The 19,358-nt window shown below is 41.0% G+C and overlaps 1 protein-coding gene across 5 annotated transcripts in view; it reads left to right on the top strand.

Moving 5' to 3' along the window:
- GRIK1 (glutamate ionotropic receptor kainate type subunit 1) overlaps positions 1-19,358 on the top strand; it is a 352,546-nt gene that overhangs the window by 219,617 nt on the left and 113,571 nt on the right. For all 5 annotated transcript variants that reach the window (XM_054700340.1, XM_054700338.1, XM_054700336.1 and 2 more), the window contains exon 4: positions 8,152-8,333. In XM_054700340.1, the coding sequence (XP_054556315.1) occupies positions 8,152-8,333 (182 nt within the window). The remainder of the gene's footprint in view (positions 1-8,151; positions 8,334-19,358) is intronic.

The raw sequence follows: 19,358 nt of genomic DNA on the forward strand, positions 1-19,358 counted from the left end.
GGTCAACTGAGATCAATAAAAGCCAACATCTTTTGACTGAGTGGGTTTCATACTGCTTGACTCAGGATTTTGGTTGTAGTAATTATCAAGACATAAAAAAGAAAACTTCCTAAACCTGAAAGTAAAGAAAGGACTTAGGTGTGCTCTGCACCCACCCTTGTGCCAGAATTAAGTGCCCATTAAAGAGCACTTTATTGGGATTTGTTTAGGAGTTTGTTAAATAGCCTGAAGCCAGCACAGATGTCTGAGGGACCAAATGGCCCATTATTCCCATCAAAGTCAATAGGAGCACAGTGCCTGTCTCTGAGGACAGACTTCAATTCACAAAACACTAGCAGGCAGAGTTCTGTCCTCTAGAAGTGAAAATGTAGGAAGACCCTAGAGAACTGTTGGAGAGGGAGGGAGTAAAGTTCTGTCTCGCTTCATCTCCTGTTGTCTTTGTTGCTTGCATGTTGTCCCCATCAGTCACCTACTTCTCTCTGATCCCCACATTCAGAGGTCACCCCAGGCAAAGAGAAATTGCTGCTCATTGCTCATCCGCCTGCTTCATTAGACCCCTGGTGGAAATCTGCCTCTGTGCCTTCGCAGGCATCCAAAAAAGCTGAGAAGCTGAGCACCCAATGCAGTGTGGAGGAGTCTATTCAGCAGTTTCTGTTTTCTCAAAGCCAATCTCAGTGAAATGTGGCCACAGCCATTTCTGTATAACAGCGGCCAGCAAACTATGTTTGTTCATAAGGTCCAGATAGCATGTAGCTTCAGCTTTGTGGTCCTTCCAGTCACTGTTCTCTACTCCGCTGGGAGAACAAGACAGCAGCCATAGATGGCATATAAATGAATGGGCATGGAGTGGTCCAATAAACCTTTATTTATAACTAACAAGGAGGTCAGTGTGTTACATCAGCATGTGGGGTAAGAGTGGTGGGGGGAAAGGAGGCCATAGAGGAGAACCTTATAGATTATGGAGGGCTTTGTAGGCCATGAAGGATCTTCCACTCCTCATGAAATGGGAAAACATTGGAGAGTTTCCAGTAGAGGAGTGACGTGACTGGAATTATATCACAAAAGATCACTCTGGCTATTGTATTGATAACATAGCATAGGGAGGCGACAGTAAAACCAGGTGTTTCATAGGGAATTCAAGGTAAGTGATAAAGATGATAGCAAAAGAGTGGTAAGAAATGGTCAAATTTTGAATATTGAGCTTCCCTGAGGCAGTGGAGGTATAGTGAGATAGAAACAGAGAAGACAAAGATGAAGAAATGTTTTGATCTAAGCCAAGGGAAGAGCCGTCATCCCCGGAGGTAGGGAAGAATATGGGTGGAGAATGCTTGGATGGAAAATATGCTATACGAAGTCCACTCATGGACATGTAGTATTTGAGTTAGCAATGTCTCCACTGAAATAGAGGTGATTAAGTAGGCAGATCATATATGAGTACAAGAGTATGGTGTTGGTGGGAGATAAGAATTTGAGAGTCCTTGGCATAGAGAAAGTTCTAGATGAGGCTTTCTAAAAATGAGTTCCAGCCAGATGGCTTTAACCATGGGTTCATAACAGAGGTTTTTTTTTTTTTTCATCCTTGGTTGCCTTGAGCCATTTTTCTCAACATATCCCAGCCATATATTTCTAAAATACAACCTACAATAAAGAGTTCTACAATAAGAGTTCTTATTTATCACTTGAAACATAGACTCAAAACTTTACAGTGAGGATATATATGAAATGAGATTAACATATATAAATATGTCAGTGACTGGAAGAAATAATAAATCTAAGGAGAAAACACAAGAAAAATGACAATCCCCAAAATGACAATAACTACATCTCAAGAGCTAATGCTCTGCCATGTGCTGTTCTAAATACTTCATATAATTAGCTCCCTTCGTATAATTAGCTCCTTTAATATGCTTAACCATCTTGTGAATACATGAAATAGCTGCTCTTATCACTTGTACTATAACTAGTGCCTTAGATTTGTTATATCTATTATATTTCTCATTTTTCCATAGAACCACAAAAGAAACCTGTTGTCCTGATCTAATAATTTCAACTTGAAAAAAAAAATAAACCTTTGGCATAGGTTTGAATATAGAGCTTCCCTGAGGCAGTGGAGGTATGGTGAGATAGACACCAAGACAAATGAAAGATTCTCTGTCACAATCAGTGTTGAAGAAAGGACTGAGTGGACAGTTTCATCTTGGCCAATCACAACACCCCCTCCTGTTGTTACAATCACACATGACAGCCAGAACACCTGTGTTGTGTGACCTCCCACAGTTTCAACTGAAACAGCAGGGCAAACCAAGCCCATGTTATCAGTACTAGCTGATAACTAACAAGGCATATCGTTCCTTATTTCCTCTGCCTTTACGCCCTCACTCTTTTCCACCTGTCTCATGCCCCCACTCCAGTCTCCTGACCAGAATCCTACTCAAATTTTCAGAATTCTGCTCAGGAAACTAATCTTTAGATATTATATGGAAGCAAATTACTTTTATCTACCATTAATATTAGTCAAAAAGTACAGGGCCAGGACATACTGGGGAAGCTAACTACAGTCTAGTTTATCTCAAAAATCTCAAACAGATTCTTCTGTAATGTCTTTGGCAACCAAGGGACACAATTTTTCTTTTGGAAAGTCTATTTTTTTTCACGCATATTTGAAAAGTCATATGTATGAAGATCGCACTTAAAAATGATGTATTTCCCTAGGTAATTAATTCATTCACTTACCCATTTCCATTTCTTAGTTCTGATTTTCCCTCTACTCTGAAGGGTACATAGATCCCCTTAAGAATCCTATTATATTTGGATATATTAATATACCAACAAGTTTGTGAAATGCCATTTTGCATGTTTCTAAGTTCAAATGAATAAGAAATTAACATTTAAAATGTGTGATCTTATCTTTGGGTCCCAGTGGTTTATTGCATTCATTTTTATGGCATCTAGCCCACTAATGTGGCTTAATGAACAGGGAATTGGATTAAGACTCAAGAAAATCTAGGTACTTTTTTTTTAACTAATACTCATTAAACATAACAAAAGCTGTCCAGAAGTGGATTGGGCTGCAATGTGAAGTAGAGAATTTCTCAAACAGAGGGGTGTTCAGCAGCTGCTGTGTAGAGGGGATTCATACATCAAGCAGGGATTTGACCTTTAAGGTCACTTCCAATTCCTGGCATCTGTGACTCATTTTCAGGGCCGATCCAAACAATTAACCTCTCTGTGCCTCACTTTCCTTCTTGTAAAATAGCAATGACACCTAGCCACCTCAGAGGTGTATTCTGAGGTTTATTGAGCTATTTATAAGTCACGTCGCATATTTCATAAAAAGGTGCAATGTAAATAGCAAAGTTTATTATTATTAAAGGGGGCATGGGAAATTTTAAACACCAGCTAGAAATAGCAGATTCTGTTTTTCTCCTCCATATGCTCCACCTGTTTCCAGAGTCAGTCCATGTGCATGCAAATCAGGATCTTTCTGTGTCAATTCTGAATGCAGAGAGAGGTGGTCAGAGCGAGCGTTGAGCATGGGCCCTTTTGGACATTGTGGAAGTTATCGGTTTATGCAGAGCCCAGCTGAAGCTTCATGTGAAATCAACAGGCTCCTTGTACTAAAGTCACTTTGCAGGCCAAAGGTGCACTTTCCAATTTCATTCCTGGAGATGAGAGTAGAGAAAGGAGCCTCTTATGACATTATTCTATATCTGCAAGATTTGTATTTTTTTAATTGAGAAAGATATAAAACTTACAGAAAAGCTGCAAGAAATGTACAATGAATTCCTGTACACCTTCTTCTAGATTCAGTAGTTATTAACTCTTGACCACATTACTTTAATGTTCCATGACTCGCTCAACATAAATGCAGCTACAAAGATAATAAATGTAAGTGGTAATATTGTCAAACCATTTCAAAGTAAGCAGCAGATATCATGGCAATTTACCCCTAAACAAATCATTGTGTGTTTCCAAAGAACTAGGACCTTCTTAGTTATAACCACCCTACAAATGTCAAATAGAGGAAACTTAGCACTTATGCAACACAATTGCTAGATTGATCGATGGATGGATGGATGGATGGATGGATGGACGGATGGATGGATGGATAGGTAGGTAGATAGATATAGATACAGAACATATTCTGGTTTCCTACTTAGCACAATAACAATTTTTAATTATCACTTTTTATTGTAGTAGTGTTCTTTTACAGCACTGCATATGATTGAGAGCTCATAGTTTGACACCTCTTCAGATGTACCTTACCGCACCACACCCACCACTGAGGACATAATCTTCCACCCCAGACCACTGGGCTTTTTGACTCCAAGATCGTTTCTTACATTTAATTGTCATAATAATATTTTCAGTCTCCTTTGTTCTAGAACAGTTCAGCCTTCCTTCAACTTTCATACTCTTGCCTTTTTTGCAGAATTCAGTTCAGTTGTTTGTTTTGCAGAGTATCTCTCAAATATATTGGTTTGGTTGTCTCCTCGTTTGCATTTTATTTTCACAGTCCCTCCAGCACCATGCGCTAAGAACACCATCTCCAGTTATCATGTTATATACCTGTCTCTCTGCATGTGGAAGTCAGGGCTGGCAACCCCAGGTCTCTCCCTCCCAGGAAGACCACTAGCAAAGTTAAGGGTGTGCCTCAATCAATTTCCTCTCCCTGAAGTCATTATTTGTTTAGCAAATCATTTTTCAACTATTCATTTCAATAAAGTGTAAGTGAATGATGACTTGCTGCAAAATGCAAATACAAGGGAAAGCTTTCTCTAAATTCTGTCTCCTGCAAAGTAAAAGAGCCTCTGAATAATTGTAAATTCTACAATGTTTGCTAATGAAGACAGACTTTTTTAAAGCAAATAATTGCTTTCGAAAGAGAAATATAAGCTTCTCTATTTCTTGCTCATTGTTCTTCCCACAACTTGGGTCTGTAAGCTTCAGACCTGCTGATCCTGTCCTTTTCCTGAACCAATTCTCCTCTATGCAGAAAAAATGAGATAATTAGGGACTGAGTGGTGAGTACTTCTGAGGATAAATCTAGTGCAGTGCAAAACTGGTCTTTTGTAATGAATGCTTCTTCTGACTCCTCCTTTTATATTGAAATAATAAACATTTTTTTAAAGAAACCACTGGGAAAGTGCAGGGCCATTCAGAGAAGAAGGAAGGTGACAAGTTTATTGAAGACCTCATTTGCAAATAAAGGTTGAATGCTTTATGTTGGTCCAAATTTTCTTTTTCTATCTATGCAGTTATTTATTTACACAGACAGTATTATTCAGTTAGTTGATCTGCAATTTAAAAATGTAAGAGGGGACACTGATTTGGTAAAAAGAACCCTAGATTTGGAGTCAGGTCAGTCTCTTTTTAAATCCTTGATCAGCCATGTAATTGCCACAAGTACTGGAAAAAGCCATTCTAGCTCCATCAACCTAAGCTCCTAATTTATGAAATTAAGCAGTGATTGATGCCCCTCCCATATCATGAGAGTTGATCTGATGAAATCCTCCCAAGGGCTGTGAGGACCCTAAAGCAAGTGTGTCCCTGCAGCATGCCTGCACTTGGTGTGGGGCTTGGCAAGTAATGAGCATCCAAGAACTATTTTTCCCATAAACATGAATGAATGACATGTGAAACGTGTGTGTCCTCAGGATAGCGCAATGCTCTTTAGACTGACATTCCATCCACCAAGCAACAAAAGGGCAGTTTATTGCAGCATATGAAATGCACTTTTAAAATGTTTTCTCCTTTTTATGAAAAGGCCACATTGATCTCCCGTGTGCCACGCTTTAAAAAAATTGCATGTACAAGGCCTCGCTGATGGCTGAGGGGTTAAGTCTCTGTGCTATCAACCACTTGGGCCTGAGTGCGATCCCTGACCACACGGCACAGCAGACCTCTCCTGTCTCACCCGCTGCTCCTCTCAGCAGTGCATTTCAGTCCATCTGCCTGTTCTGCTCCCCACTCTGTCTCTGGTGAATCCTCTCACTGCCCATACCTATGGCCTGTACCTCAGTTCTTCTACATGTAAATTGTTTTTAAAATACAATAAAATAATGATAAAGCTGTATGTGTTTGCAAAGTAGGGCAATAAGAAAAAAAGGAGAGAGGTTTAGCATCTTGGGGTTAAGAAGAAAGGACAGATCCCTGTTTCAGCTTTTATGCCACCTCATGAAACAATCCAAAGTTCTGCTGTTCCCTGAGCAGCAACGTTTGCATATGTGAGGCAGGATGGTGATGTGGGAGGACTGGGTGCTGGACTCATAGACAACAGTTTGTTTTAAATATTTTATTTTTATTTATTTTTTGCATAGAGGAATTGAGGTGTAGGCCAGTAGAATGGGGTTGGGGGTTGTTGAGATGATTCACTAGAGGCAGAGTAGGGAGCAGAACAGGCAGAATGACTGAAATACACTGCTGAGGGGAGCAGCGGGTGAGACAGGCTCTCCTGTCTGCTGTGCCATGTGGGTCAGCTCCCTGGCCAGGGATCAAACTCAGGCCACGGCATTGATAGCCTGAGACTTAACCCCTAGGCCACTGGGGAGGCATACAGACAACAGTTTGAATCCATGGCTTTACCTAACTCTTTTTGACTTTGAGTAACTTACTTGCTCTGAGCCTTGGTTTCCTTATTTGAAGAAATGAGGCTAATACACTTGCTTCATAGGATGACTGAGGATAATTCAATACAAGAAATCACTAATATTCAAGTCTGGGTGCTCGGTTTTCTTGCATTCCCAGTACTCATCAGTGGTTCAGGACAAGTAACTGAAAGTAAGAAGTGTGTCTCACTTCGGTTCATGAGAGATGACAGCCACATTGTCTGACTTGAAAAGAAGCAAGAGTCCAGAAGGAAGGTCACCATTCTAATAACTTCAAATTTTATGCCCACCCCCAACTCCAAAATATTAAAGAATAGCAGTGACTAACTCTTGATAGGATCATATAATTCCTTTCCCCACTGGCCTCCTCCATTTGACTCGGAAGCCTAAATTAATTACAAATGTACTGAACATGAGAACCAAATCTACCCATGGTGTTTGAGGAAACTTTTAACAAAAAGGGGGGCTCTTAGGGGAAAGATAACTAAACACATAAAGCAAGAAAATTAAAGAAAAACATCAGGCCCAAAATATGTGGTCTCCAGACAATTTCTGACACACTCTTTACACAATTTCCATTTGAATACTGATCACACTTAATATTTCGTATTGGTGACTTGAAATTGACATATCGTAAAGATGCAGAACTGTGTAATAAATAATAAGGTCAATTTCCCAATGTGATGGGAGTCCTTGAGTGAGAGCCACCACCAGGCAGTGTAGCAAGCATCAGAAGGGGAATACAATGGAGATAATATATAACCATTTGTCTTGTCCTCATAAAGCACAACCAGTAACAAATGATACTTCTGAGCAATTCACACCTAGGTTGAATCAAACATTCTCCATCCAGTTCATTGATATATATACTTTCCTGTAATTACCAGTAGTGTGTTTTCAAAAAAATTTCTTCCAGCTTTTGTTAACATAATCTCTAAAAAGCCTCTGCTTTTTTTAATTAAGGAAGGAATTTTGAATTTAGTATTTAATCATATTAAACAGAAGACAAAATGAGTCATTTATAGTTTATATGGCAGAAACTGTAATGTTACAGACAGCAGCTTAGCTAACTCATAGGGAAATAGTGTGTTGTGTGGAAATACATTAGGAAAAGTTTACAGAGTTTTACCATCCAAGAAATTTTAGTATTCTTTTGGCTTTTTTAAGTGAGCTGGTGATATCCATGTCTTTGGGCATTGTTGGAAATTTCAAGCAACTTCTTTGCAAAAGTTTTACAGTTATAGACTTGATTTGTTAGAGATTTGCGGGGCTGGCTGGAAGCTGGAGAGGACAACTGCATTCTAAATAAATGCAAAATGCACTTGGGAAAATTGTGCTTCTGAGCCACACATACCTGCAGAAGGAAAATGCAGCATAATCCACACAGAAAGAGGAATGACAAATGAGAAAGTCAATAATGTAACCTTTAGGTAGGTGGCCTCTTGGTACATTTTGGGAATGATTTGAGTTTGACTATAAATGGCAATAAACAAATACTCTTTTGATGGAAGAGTCTATTGCATCACTGGATATCATTTTCCAGGTCTAATTCGTCTGCAAGAGCTCATCAAAGCTCCCTCCAGATATAACATTAAAATCAAAATCCGCCAGCTGCCTTCTGGGAACAAAGATGCCAAGCCTTTGCTCAAGGAGATGAAGAAGGGCAAGGAGTTCTATGTGATATTTGATTGTTCACATGAAACAGCAGCTGAAATCCTTAAGCAGGTAAGAGACATGGGAAGCAGTGGGAGTGTGGGGGAAATGTTCATTTCTCTCTCACAAAAATGCCAGCTGGTTTCACTTGATGTAGCAAGAGCACATTGCAGCTGTCCAGTTGGGAGAAGATGGCAGTTTTCAGAATGATTTTAAAGATCCAAAGGACCCAGGGATTCCTTGAAGCCACTTGTCTTTATGTGATTGTACATACGGTTCTACGTACCTCTCGGGAGGGAGGTAGAGCTGCCACCCGAGGTTGAGAGAAGGGTATCCTCTCAAGATGATTAAGCATTTCTTCTTCTGTCTCTTGAAAAGACTCAGCCAGATTCGATTTACACAGTGCCTGGCTTTTCCTAAATACCTCTTCCTCCTGACAAAGACTTCTTTGTCACACATGCGGGATTCCAGGTGTCATGAAAAGGGACATGGATACCATCACTGAAGAGATGCCTCTGTCTTCTAATTTGTAATAGACAAGAATCGCCATGCATTTGTCTCCGGGGAGCACTTTTGGGGGAAACTTGGGAAATTGTGACATCATGTATGAATGAGAAGTGTTAAAATGGTATTAACAACAGAGTAATAGTAACTGAGTGCTTTAGGAAACAGCACTGGTCTTATGCCCATAAATGAAGATTCGGGTTTCAAAAAGACAAAGCTTAGGCAAGTGATACACAAGTGATACATGTCTCCCAGGGATGGTTGGTGATGTCTGGAGATCTTTTTGGTTGTCATATTCTATGGGAATGAGTGATTAGAAGCCAAGGATGCTGCTAAACTTCCTATAATATGTGGACCATGCCCACAACAAAGAATGAGGTAGCCTAAATTGTCAAGAGCACTGAGGTTGAGAAAGTCTGTGTAGACATAGACAATCAGAAAGGCTAGCCAGGTGTTCAAAATAGAAACACTAATAAAAGATTAGGGGATTGAAATGGGAGAAGTTAGGGAAAAAAATGGCCAGGTTTTACTTATGTGACCTGAAGTGTGTCTCCTTGTGTTTAAGTGGCATCAGGCTCTATTCTCAACTAAAATGACACACGCGTCTATGGCACGCCCAATTTTGAAAGGTCTGCTGTGTGGCTGGCTGGTAATAGGCACTAATTTCAAAACCAGAGCCTCTCCTTTGCTCAAAGGCAGAGCTGTGGAATGCAGTCACTTGCAAAATCTCTCAGAGAAGTGATAGGTCTGACTCTCCAATGCTGTATCTCAAATCTGAAGGGCATCTCCCTGCAGCCACTGAGTTCAGAGTCAAGTTTTTAATTGCACTGAAAGTGCCCAATTAGGAAAAGTCAACGTGATGGCTCCATTATCTCTTGGACGATTACACTGTAGAGCCTATTTATTTCTTTAATAAGTTTTTATGGAAGTAACACTGTATTATATAGGTGCACAACAGATAAGAGTACACGAAGTCCCCCACTGAAAGTCCAATTCTATCCTTCTCTCTACCATTGTCCCCTTTCACCGGATTTGAGTCATAAAACATATTTCAAGTTTCAGTGGAAAACAATCGCAGATGCCACTTTAGTGGAGGAATTCCCAGTCACACAGGCAAGAACAGGCACTCAGCCTCCTTTATGCCATCTAGTGCTTCCTCTGCTATGAAATGTTGCTTCTCCAGTTAGGGGAAGAGTATCTGTGCCTTACTTCTAGGCTGCCATCGGGTCGCATTAACCAATCTTTAAATATTATAACTATCTTTCTCTAAAGCAAGCAAGTGTGTGGAGGTGATGTCAGCAACTAAAAAATGTTAAAGGTAAATAGATAAAATCAGCAGCCCTTTATCTCAAGGCTTCATTTGAGAATTTTAATACAGTTCATTAACATGTGTAATGAAGTGTGGACCTGATCTGTGGAAAATACATGGATTTTATGTGCAGTCTTCAAAATGCAAAGAAGCATCCCTTCCCAGGAGCCTGTTATAGCAGAGGCTGGAGACTTACGTTACATTTAAGAGAATGATTTGCTGATGAGGCTTCTCTTGGTTAGATACCCATTTGGCTCACATGCACAGCTAGATCCCTCCCCAAGGGAGGGCTTGCAGTAGGAAAAAAAGTGCATGCTGGGCGTGGGGAGAGCTGCTGGAGTGTCTCCTGTTTCGATAAATGTAGACTTAAAGTTGCATGGATAGAAGTGGTTCCCACCTGGTAGCCTAGAGATTATATTATTCAAAGAACAATTTGTGAAAAAGCAAAAGCCTCTAAAAGAAATCCTCCCAGGAACTAGGGGCAAGAGAGAGTGGATTCATTCAGCTTTATCACAAACACATTTTCCTCCATCTCCTGTCCTCTCGTGGTTTATCCTCCACTTCCTTTTACCCGTCCTGTGAATGGTAAGGTTGGCTGTGAGACTTGGGGAGAGTATTTAAAGAGACTGTTCATCACTTTCTGTTCTAGACAGGCCATTGAAAAGTATTGGGGGGGCCTCCCCGGTGGTGCAGCGGTTGAGTGCTGGGTTGCGAAACTGCCCGCAGCCTCTGCAGCGCCGGTTCGATCCCCGGCTACTCCCCAGCCACTGGAGGAGGGTCCCACATGGCACGCAGACCTCTCCCGCCGCCCGCTGCTCCCCTCAGCAGTGTACTTCGGTCCTTCTGCCTGCTATGCTCCCTGCTCTGGCTCTGGCGAATTCTCTCACCCTCCCGCGCTTCTGACTGTACCCAGTGCTTGTATAAATAAATAAATAAATCCTTAAAAAAAAAAGTATTGGGGAGGAAGGAGAACCTTTTTAAAATGTTCCATGGGAATACCTCTGGGGTATGTGTGCATGGCTGATAAAAATGATCAGTCACAAAGAATTGTGATTGTATGCTACATGAGAAATGATAGATCCATTTTATTTTATTTTTGTGAAAATAATAAATTATATTTATTCTATTTTAATTAACTAATTTATTTAATAGAAATAAGAGGTTCCAGCATAGGACGTGTGAAAGTTCAATCACTCTTTCTGAAACCACCACAGAGGACCCAGGTTGATTGAATGGTTCTTCCTTTGGATCTCCAAAAAGCTGCCATGGTTTGCAAAGTGATATTAAGGACCTCGGGACATTCTATGTTGTCAAAATGAGGCCCAAGTACTCTGTGTGATCCAGTTTATCCTGCAGGGCAGCAACATGTAAAAATAGACAGAGACTTGGTTGTACTGTCTGCTGAGTGTGTCTCCAGGGAGCTCAGGATTCTTACCTAACCCACACAACCAACCTCTTTTGATCTGAAGAAAGGAAAGGAAGGAAGTAGACTTAGCTCTTCGGAGGACCCTACCCAGTGCCAGAGATGGTGTCAGCACCCTCTCAAGCAACCTCAGATAATGCCCGAGGCAAGTGTGGTGTTCTTTCCTCAAAGTAAAGGAAACTGAAGCTCAGATCAGATAGCCCCCCTCCCAGGCCAGGCTCTGAGCTGCCAGGCTGCCCCGTGGTCCCCAGGCCCCCTGATCTCAGAGCCAGTGTGCTCACTACACCAGGGATTCCCATTCAGAACAAATGACCATTCCATTCCAAAGTCGGCTTCCAGAAATGTCTGGAAAAAACACAGCCACTTGCTGCTGGTCTCCTTTAGATGAAATCTGTGTTAATTGCCTTTGCTTTCCTGGTGACAAAATCACTCCTGAGAAATGTTTCTGTGCCAGGTCAACTTGGCTTTCTTCTCATGTACTTTTCCCATTATTTCCCTGCACTTCCCTGCACCTTGATCGCATTTTACTACTTTTTAATGAATTTTAAGGAAAAGGGAAATCAAATGCACTTTAAAGAAGATATTTGACATTTATCTAAAAGTAAAAATTGGGGAAAGTCTATAGTTATTCTTGGGTATGCTAATCACTCCAGCAAAGTAATTATATCTATTCATATTGAACAAGTACTATATGATGAGAATCTGAAAAGTTATTTCCCAAAAATTAGTTCGAACTTCAAATGTCAAGACTTGATTAGGCTACAGCGGAGAAGAGCTTTCATAGGGACAAACTGTCTCCATGAATTTCCACCATGAGAAGGGACCCAACAACCAGCAGTGCCCAGGTGGGGCCCGTGGGGTCAGTGGGCGCTCCGCTCCTCTCCCTGACCACACACGCCTGACCCAGCAGGCCTCCTGCTGCCTGGTGAGGTTGGCATCTCTTCACTGGCCTTCATTGTGCAAAGCCCAGCCCCCTGGACCTCCTCCTCACTCCCGCTTCTGCCAAGCCCCCTTCTCCTGCTGATTTGTTGCCACCTACCACCCCTGCATCCTCTCTCATGCATGCTGACTCTGGTTCTATGGAGGGAGCGGCTGATGGAGATGAATTTAAAGCTGAGGGCCTCCCCTGGTGGCACGGCAGTTGAGCGCTGGGCTGTGAAGCTGCCCGCAGCCTCTGCAGTGCTGGTTCGATCCCCGGCCGCCAGCGAGGCTCCCACATGGTGCACAGATCTCTCCTGCCACCCGCTGCTCCCCTCAGTTGTGTACTTCGACCGTCTGCCTGTTCTGTTCCCTGCTCTGGCTCTGGTGAATTCTCTCACCCTCCTGCACTTCTGACTGTACCCAGTGCTTGTATAAATAAATAAATAAATCTTTAAAAAAATAAAAATAAAGCTGAGACGCATGGTAGAAACACTGTACATACCCAACTCGAACATGTGCCGAGCATCCTGCTGGGAGAGAAGCAACCGCATCATCTACCCCCAAGTCCTCGATACAGTTGATATCAGCCCTCTTTTGCAAATGAAAACTTGGTGCTCAGAGATGATAGTAATTTTGTACCGTGTCCTGAGCATGTTCTTCACACAACAATCTGTGCTTACCATGACTGGCCCGCCTTCTCTTTACAGGCTTCTTGCCTGCCTCTCTGATTTTGATTCTGTGTTTCAGAGGCATGCCACCTGGTTGGATAACATGCCCTCCTTTTTCCATTCCACAGCCTTTGTACTTACAGTTGGCAGCACCTGGAATATTCTTTCCCCAAGTCAGCTTTATCTAAGTCCTCCCAATCATCTCTTGAGAAATAAAAGAGAAGGAGCAATTTTCTCATCCCTTCTGACCTTGCAGTCTACTTAGTTGCTCTGTAACCTCAATAAAAACATCTGTAATTAAGGACTTTTACTCATTTTCTCTCTATAGTCCCTGCTATGTGGCAAACTCCAAGCAGACAGAAACCTTTTCTGCCTCATTCTCCCAAATCGCTAGCAATGACCGCATTATTTGACCTCACAGCTCTGGTGAATGAAGAAATGCAAATGTTCAAGGACTGTACTAAGAGCTCCTGATAAATAATCTCCAAAATTGCTTCCTCCCACCCCGCTCAATATGCCATATTGTCAACTCTGCCAAACACATTTCAGTAATTTATTCCTCTGTGCCTCAGTTTCTTCCAAAGTTTCATTCAACCTCTGAAATCCTATCTAATTCAGAATCGTAATGCATTTGAGCCTCTGAGTCCACTTGCTGAAAATAAATTTGCCTTTGAAGAACTGCACGATTGCTTTCAAGTGTTGTAACAGGACTGAGAAAACAAGTCACTATTTCAAGGACTGTAGCCTGAACCCTAATGGTTCTGTGATAGGGAGGGAGGGGACCCTGGGGCTCCAGAAGTTGCCTCCCAGGGCTGGACCAATCCCCCCGAGCTGGACAGGGGCCAACGGAGAGAGGCAGGAGTACATTTTCCCAGACTCAGGAAACCTGCTCCCTTGTTTATATGAACAAAATCTCAGAGGGACTCCCGCCTCCCAACACTTGTGGCAATGAGTATTAAGGTATAATTCAGTCATTACTCTTTCTAAGCCATTTTAGTACCAAAATATTTTGTAGAATATTAGATTCTGCTAGAATTGCATTCTGTGCTGTCAACATTTGTGAGTTCCTATTTTTGATTTTTCTTTTCTTTCAATTAACATAAATACAAGGCCAGGGAGAAAACATTTAAAGCCCTGCCTTCCTTTACTAGGAAGTGTCATGCTGATCAATCAAATGCTTTTACTCATTGATTCTTTCCTCATAAAAGTTGTGCCTAACAGCTGTGGCCTGGGCAAGCAGAGTGGTTACAGGAGTTTTATTCTATGTTTCCAGCAGACACAAGCATCTTCAGTCTCTTGTCTCTCAGAACAGAGAACGTCGAGTTGAGCCACATGGATGCCATATGCTAAGAGGCTACAAACCTGTATTTGGAAGCTGTACCCACTAATTCAGACCCTCAAGTCCTTCATTTCTAATCACAAATGCATAGAATAGGCCAGACACTCTAGGAACTCTTGACTGAACACTTACTGTATACCAGACACTGCCCTACTTTTTATGAGAATATTCTGACTACACCAAAAGAATAGGGCTCAGAGAGATGATGTGATGTGCCCAAGGTCACAGAGCCAACAAGACACGGGGCTGAGAACAAAAATTATCTCAGGATTTTAAAGGAAAGGAAAGAGCCCCCTCCGGTGTTGTTCTCTACACCATGATGCTTAGGGGCAGGGCGGCTAGTGCACATTTTAGTTAAGGTGTGTACTTCTTGAATGCAGTGGTTTCATTTTATTCTAGAATATCCAATCATTTCTAGTTTACATTAAGTCCCCAAGAAATGCTGATTACACTGAAGATCCCATGGTCTGGTAGAGAATGTGGGAAAGACACAGTTGTTCTTTCATTCAACACATTTGGTGAGCACCGAGTGAAGGTGATAGAGATGTTACACTATAGACAATAACGAAACCCAGATCTCTGCCCTTCAGGAAGGAAGAGACCATGAAAATGAATGTCACAAGAGTGTAGCTATCCAGTGCCTACAGATCTGTTGGGCACCTTGAAGCTCATCTCTAAACAGTAAAGAGTTGTGACTAGTCTTAGGCTGAAAGTTGGGAGATCCAGTTGCAAATTCTGCTCTTTCCCTACTAGAATAAAATAATTACCATTCATTGGGTAATTATTATATGCCCAAATATTCTATGCATTTAAATGGAATACGTTTAAAGGAATTTTTTATTCTCCCAAAATGCCCAATGATACAGGTAGAAAAAATGACATTCTACATCGTATACTCAGTGGCAAGGCTGGAATTTCAAACTTGAACCTAAGGTGTTTAAGATTTGAGTTTCTAGGACTTTCTAAATGTGCCACTTTGAGCAAGTCTGTTTATTCCTCTTCAACTCCATGTCTTCATCTGTATAAAAGGATTGTTAGATTCTAACCTTGCCAAGTTTCCCTGAATGCATTTCCGTGCATTCAGGTGCTCAAGAATCCTCTGAGTGGTATCGAGACATAAAGAGCTTGCACATCACCTTGCACTTAGAAAAGTCTGAAAGAAATAGGAAAAAATTCAGCAGTTCATCCTCTTGTAAAGTTGCTGGAGTCCTTCGGTAGTCTTTGAGACAGGTAACTGGTGATCAGTTTATTACTTTGAATAAATCTTGACAGTGTAATAATGATGAATCTCAATTTATACTAACTGGATGATAATTTGCAGCATATTATATAATTATTTCAGCAGCACAGTCTCATCCTAATTATTTGTCTCTCAGGCTGATATTAAAATCTATTTACACTTCCTGAGAATATAGTTCATGTTCATTTGTGAGGAATGTTATGAGTATGTTATTAAATATACATAAGAATTAATTGACCTCTATGGATAATCAAAATTTACTGAAGGTGGCTACAGTCTTTCCATATCCTTAGTATCCAGAATGTCCATTTGAGGAATCTCAAAAGCCTCCAAAGGATAGATTTGGAAAAGGACTTAAATCTCTTTCAATCCGAATTTGGAGGTAGTAAAAATCATACATATGCCTCAGACGTGCTCTAAAGCTTAATTCCAGCTACATCAAGTTTTTGCTGTAATGGGTGGTAAGAGAAATTTTCCTTACAGTGAAAGGAAGGGGGTAATTTAGACGCAATCATGTAAAGAATTTGAAGGTATGCATATCCGAGTGTCTTAGGTCTGTATCAAGACCAGGGAGCCTCTCAGCTTTATTCAAAAGCTGGAAGATGTGCATGCCCCTAATAGTCCCTAAAATGTGATCCTAGAATGGGTTCCCTGAAGAAGCCTGAAGATTGAATTAAGCAAAAATTTACTTCTCTGTTTTAATCACATCCGTGTCTTCGCATTTGCTGTCTGTAAAGGCAAGATGTGACTGAAACAATCCTTCCTCCCAACTTTTCCCCATGACTATCAGTCACGTCCTCTCTGTCTTAAGGGTGACCTAACCTGCAAGGTGTACCCCTCACCACTTACTCATTGGATGTTTCCCATGTGCTAAAGACTAAGCCAGGATAATGGGGAACTCCAACAGCACAGCTGTGCCTTGGGTGAGGTCGCCATTTAGTAGAAAGTCTGGTCATTTGTTACTGCTCCATCTGCTTTAAGAAAAGTTAAATGTGACGTTGCCCCTGTGGTATTAAGCACCCCACTGACACATGAGATATTCCACATGTTCCAGATTATCATCAATATTAGTGGTATTCTGTCTACAAAATGTAACAGTGATTCTGCGCATCCCAATCCTACCCCCATCACTGCATCACCTTCTACACTATATTACACCACTGGCTCGCAAACCCCCTTTTAGTGGGACTTAGCAAGTCTTCATTTTCTATGAAGATCATGTCCTCATTAAATCTCCATATCAGACGTAACACATTGAATCTTCTTTCTGATTCTTTCTCCAACAAACCCTCTTCTCCTATAATTCCTGTCTTGGTGACAAAAATTTCCACTTGACTCTCCTGTCCCTTTCCTAGGTATTAATTCCCAAATGTTGAGGATTCTACCTTGTGGAAATTTCAGTGTCAACCTCCTTTTCTGTGGCTCTCTCATCACCTTTCTTCTATACTAGAACAATTCATCTTTCTGCCACAAGCCTCCTGCTCCTGGTTTTCCACATCCAGCCTCCATGTAACCTTAAAAACTGTTCATTCTAAATTTAAAAAAAAATATATGACCTTATCCCTCTCATTCAAAATTCCTAAATGCCTCTCCCTACCCCACATTGAATTATTAAAGATCTATTGGTTAACACAGCATACAAAATCCTCCACATTTCCCACCTGCTGCCGTTATAACATCTAGCACACAAAAACATCTACTATTGTGTCTGTCACAATTTTAACCAAAAAATATATTACAGTGTTTTTATAACCTGTCCTTTCTTGATGAAAGGTGATTCCAATGAGGAGATTAAAGTTCTTCCCAGACATGACCAAAGGGATTAAAACTCAGGATCTAATTAGTTTTAATACCTAAAGAGATGCCATATTAGAACAGCGGTGTACATGTGATTTCCTGACAGAAGAGGATGATGAGAGAGGCAACTAGTAGCTCCCGTAATGTGGGCCAAAGTGTGATCTTTTACAGCTGGGACAGGTCCCTGGTTGGAAGGCTTTTTTTGAAAATAGATGGAGAACTTCAACCTCTCTTGGCTTCATGGATTCATTCTATCAGATAAAGCCCAATCCTGTGCTTCTAACTTTGCTCTCACCAACCAATCATATGCTTTGATTTGGGTTCTCAAATTCCAAAAGGAATTTGTACAAGTTATTGAATTCCCTGTCTTGTATACCTTCTCTTATCAATTAATAAGCTAATACAGCACTAAGAGCCCAGGATGGAGATGAAACCTGGGTCTGAGTATGACAACCATGCTCTATCTTTCAAATCTGTTAAACTAAGGCTAACACTTGCTCCCCAAAGAACCTCTAACAGTGGGCATGCTGTGGGGCTCAGCAAATGAGTCATGATCATTCTCACTATGAATCTTAAAACTTAAATATAACAACTAATTAATATAATATAATATAAATCAGTGGTTCTCATTTCTGGCAACATGGAAGCATCACCTGGAGAGCTTTTAACAGTTATCAACACTGAGGATAAGCCCCAGACCGAATAAATCCTATTTAAGGATGGGATGGGATAGAGTTATTGTATTTTTTGTTTGTTTATGTGTTTTTTTTAACTCTATCACTTTTTGTTGAGGTAACACTGGTTTGAAACACTATATATGATTTGGGTACAGCTGTATATTATCACAGCACACCCACCACCAACGCACGCATAGTCCTGCACCATAGTACATGGGACTCCCTTCCCATTCTGTCAGCCCCCCACCCAACCCCCTCTTCTCAATTCTGAAGTCATATTTCAAGGGTTTATTTTGTTTGGTTTAGTCAGTCCCTGCATTTTCTTTCTCAATAATCCACACGAATGAAATCATCCTGCCTTTGTCTTTCTCTCTCTGACTTATTCCACTTATCATAATCCTCTCCACTTCCACCCATGTTGTCACAAATGGGAAGATTTTATCTTTTTTTATCCTTGCACCAAGTATTTGCAATTTTTAAAGTCCTTTGGGGATTCTAACGCATTGGGAAACACTGATACAAATATTTTCCAAATCTAAGTTATCAGAGAAACTGACAAAATAAAGTCATCCAAAAAGTAAAAAAAAAAAAAAAAAAAACAAAAACACCAAAACTGAGAACATCATGACCCAGTCATGATGACCTGAGACCAGCAAGACCACCCACCCCTTAGTTCTGCCTGCCCCTCTCTCCCTCCGAAGGTGATGTTCAAGTACATTTGAGCGACAGCTTGTATTACTGCCATGATCAAAGTAGTTTATGACAAAAAGATTCAACATGTTTTCCGATAACTTTCCAGCTTCTAGAGTTATTCAAAACTTTTCCCTCTATATTCTTTTTACCCATCATCTTTCTACCAATTTTCCCTGGATGTGATGGAGAGTTTATTCTTTAGGCTCATGTAATCCTCCAAAAGCTCTGCTCTCTCCTCTTTGCCAGGTTGCCTATTTCATTCTTCCAGGAGAATCCTTTTCCCTGCTCAGTTGTCAGCAATCTGGGCTCCCTAAATAGCATAATCTCTTCCATTGTGCACCTGGGTGAGGCCATCTGTCTCTTCCAGTAGGATTATCTTCTGAGGCTAAACTAAACCCCATTGGTTTCCACTCCATTTGTTAATATCTATTAGTATCAGCTTCCTTCCTTCTGACCATACCTCTAGAGAGAGACGCTTATGAAGGTGTTAAGGCAGAAAGAAACTTCCAAATAATACATTGGTTCT

The sequence above is a fragment of the Talpa occidentalis genome, unplaced genomic scaffold (genome assembly GCF_014898055.3).
Source record: "Talpa occidentalis isolate TD23 unplaced genomic scaffold, MPIMG_talOcc4v2.1 talOcc4.4, whole genome shotgun sequence".
NCBI classification, from domain to species: Eukaryota; Metazoa; Chordata; class Mammalia; order Eulipotyphla; family Talpidae; genus Talpa; species Talpa occidentalis.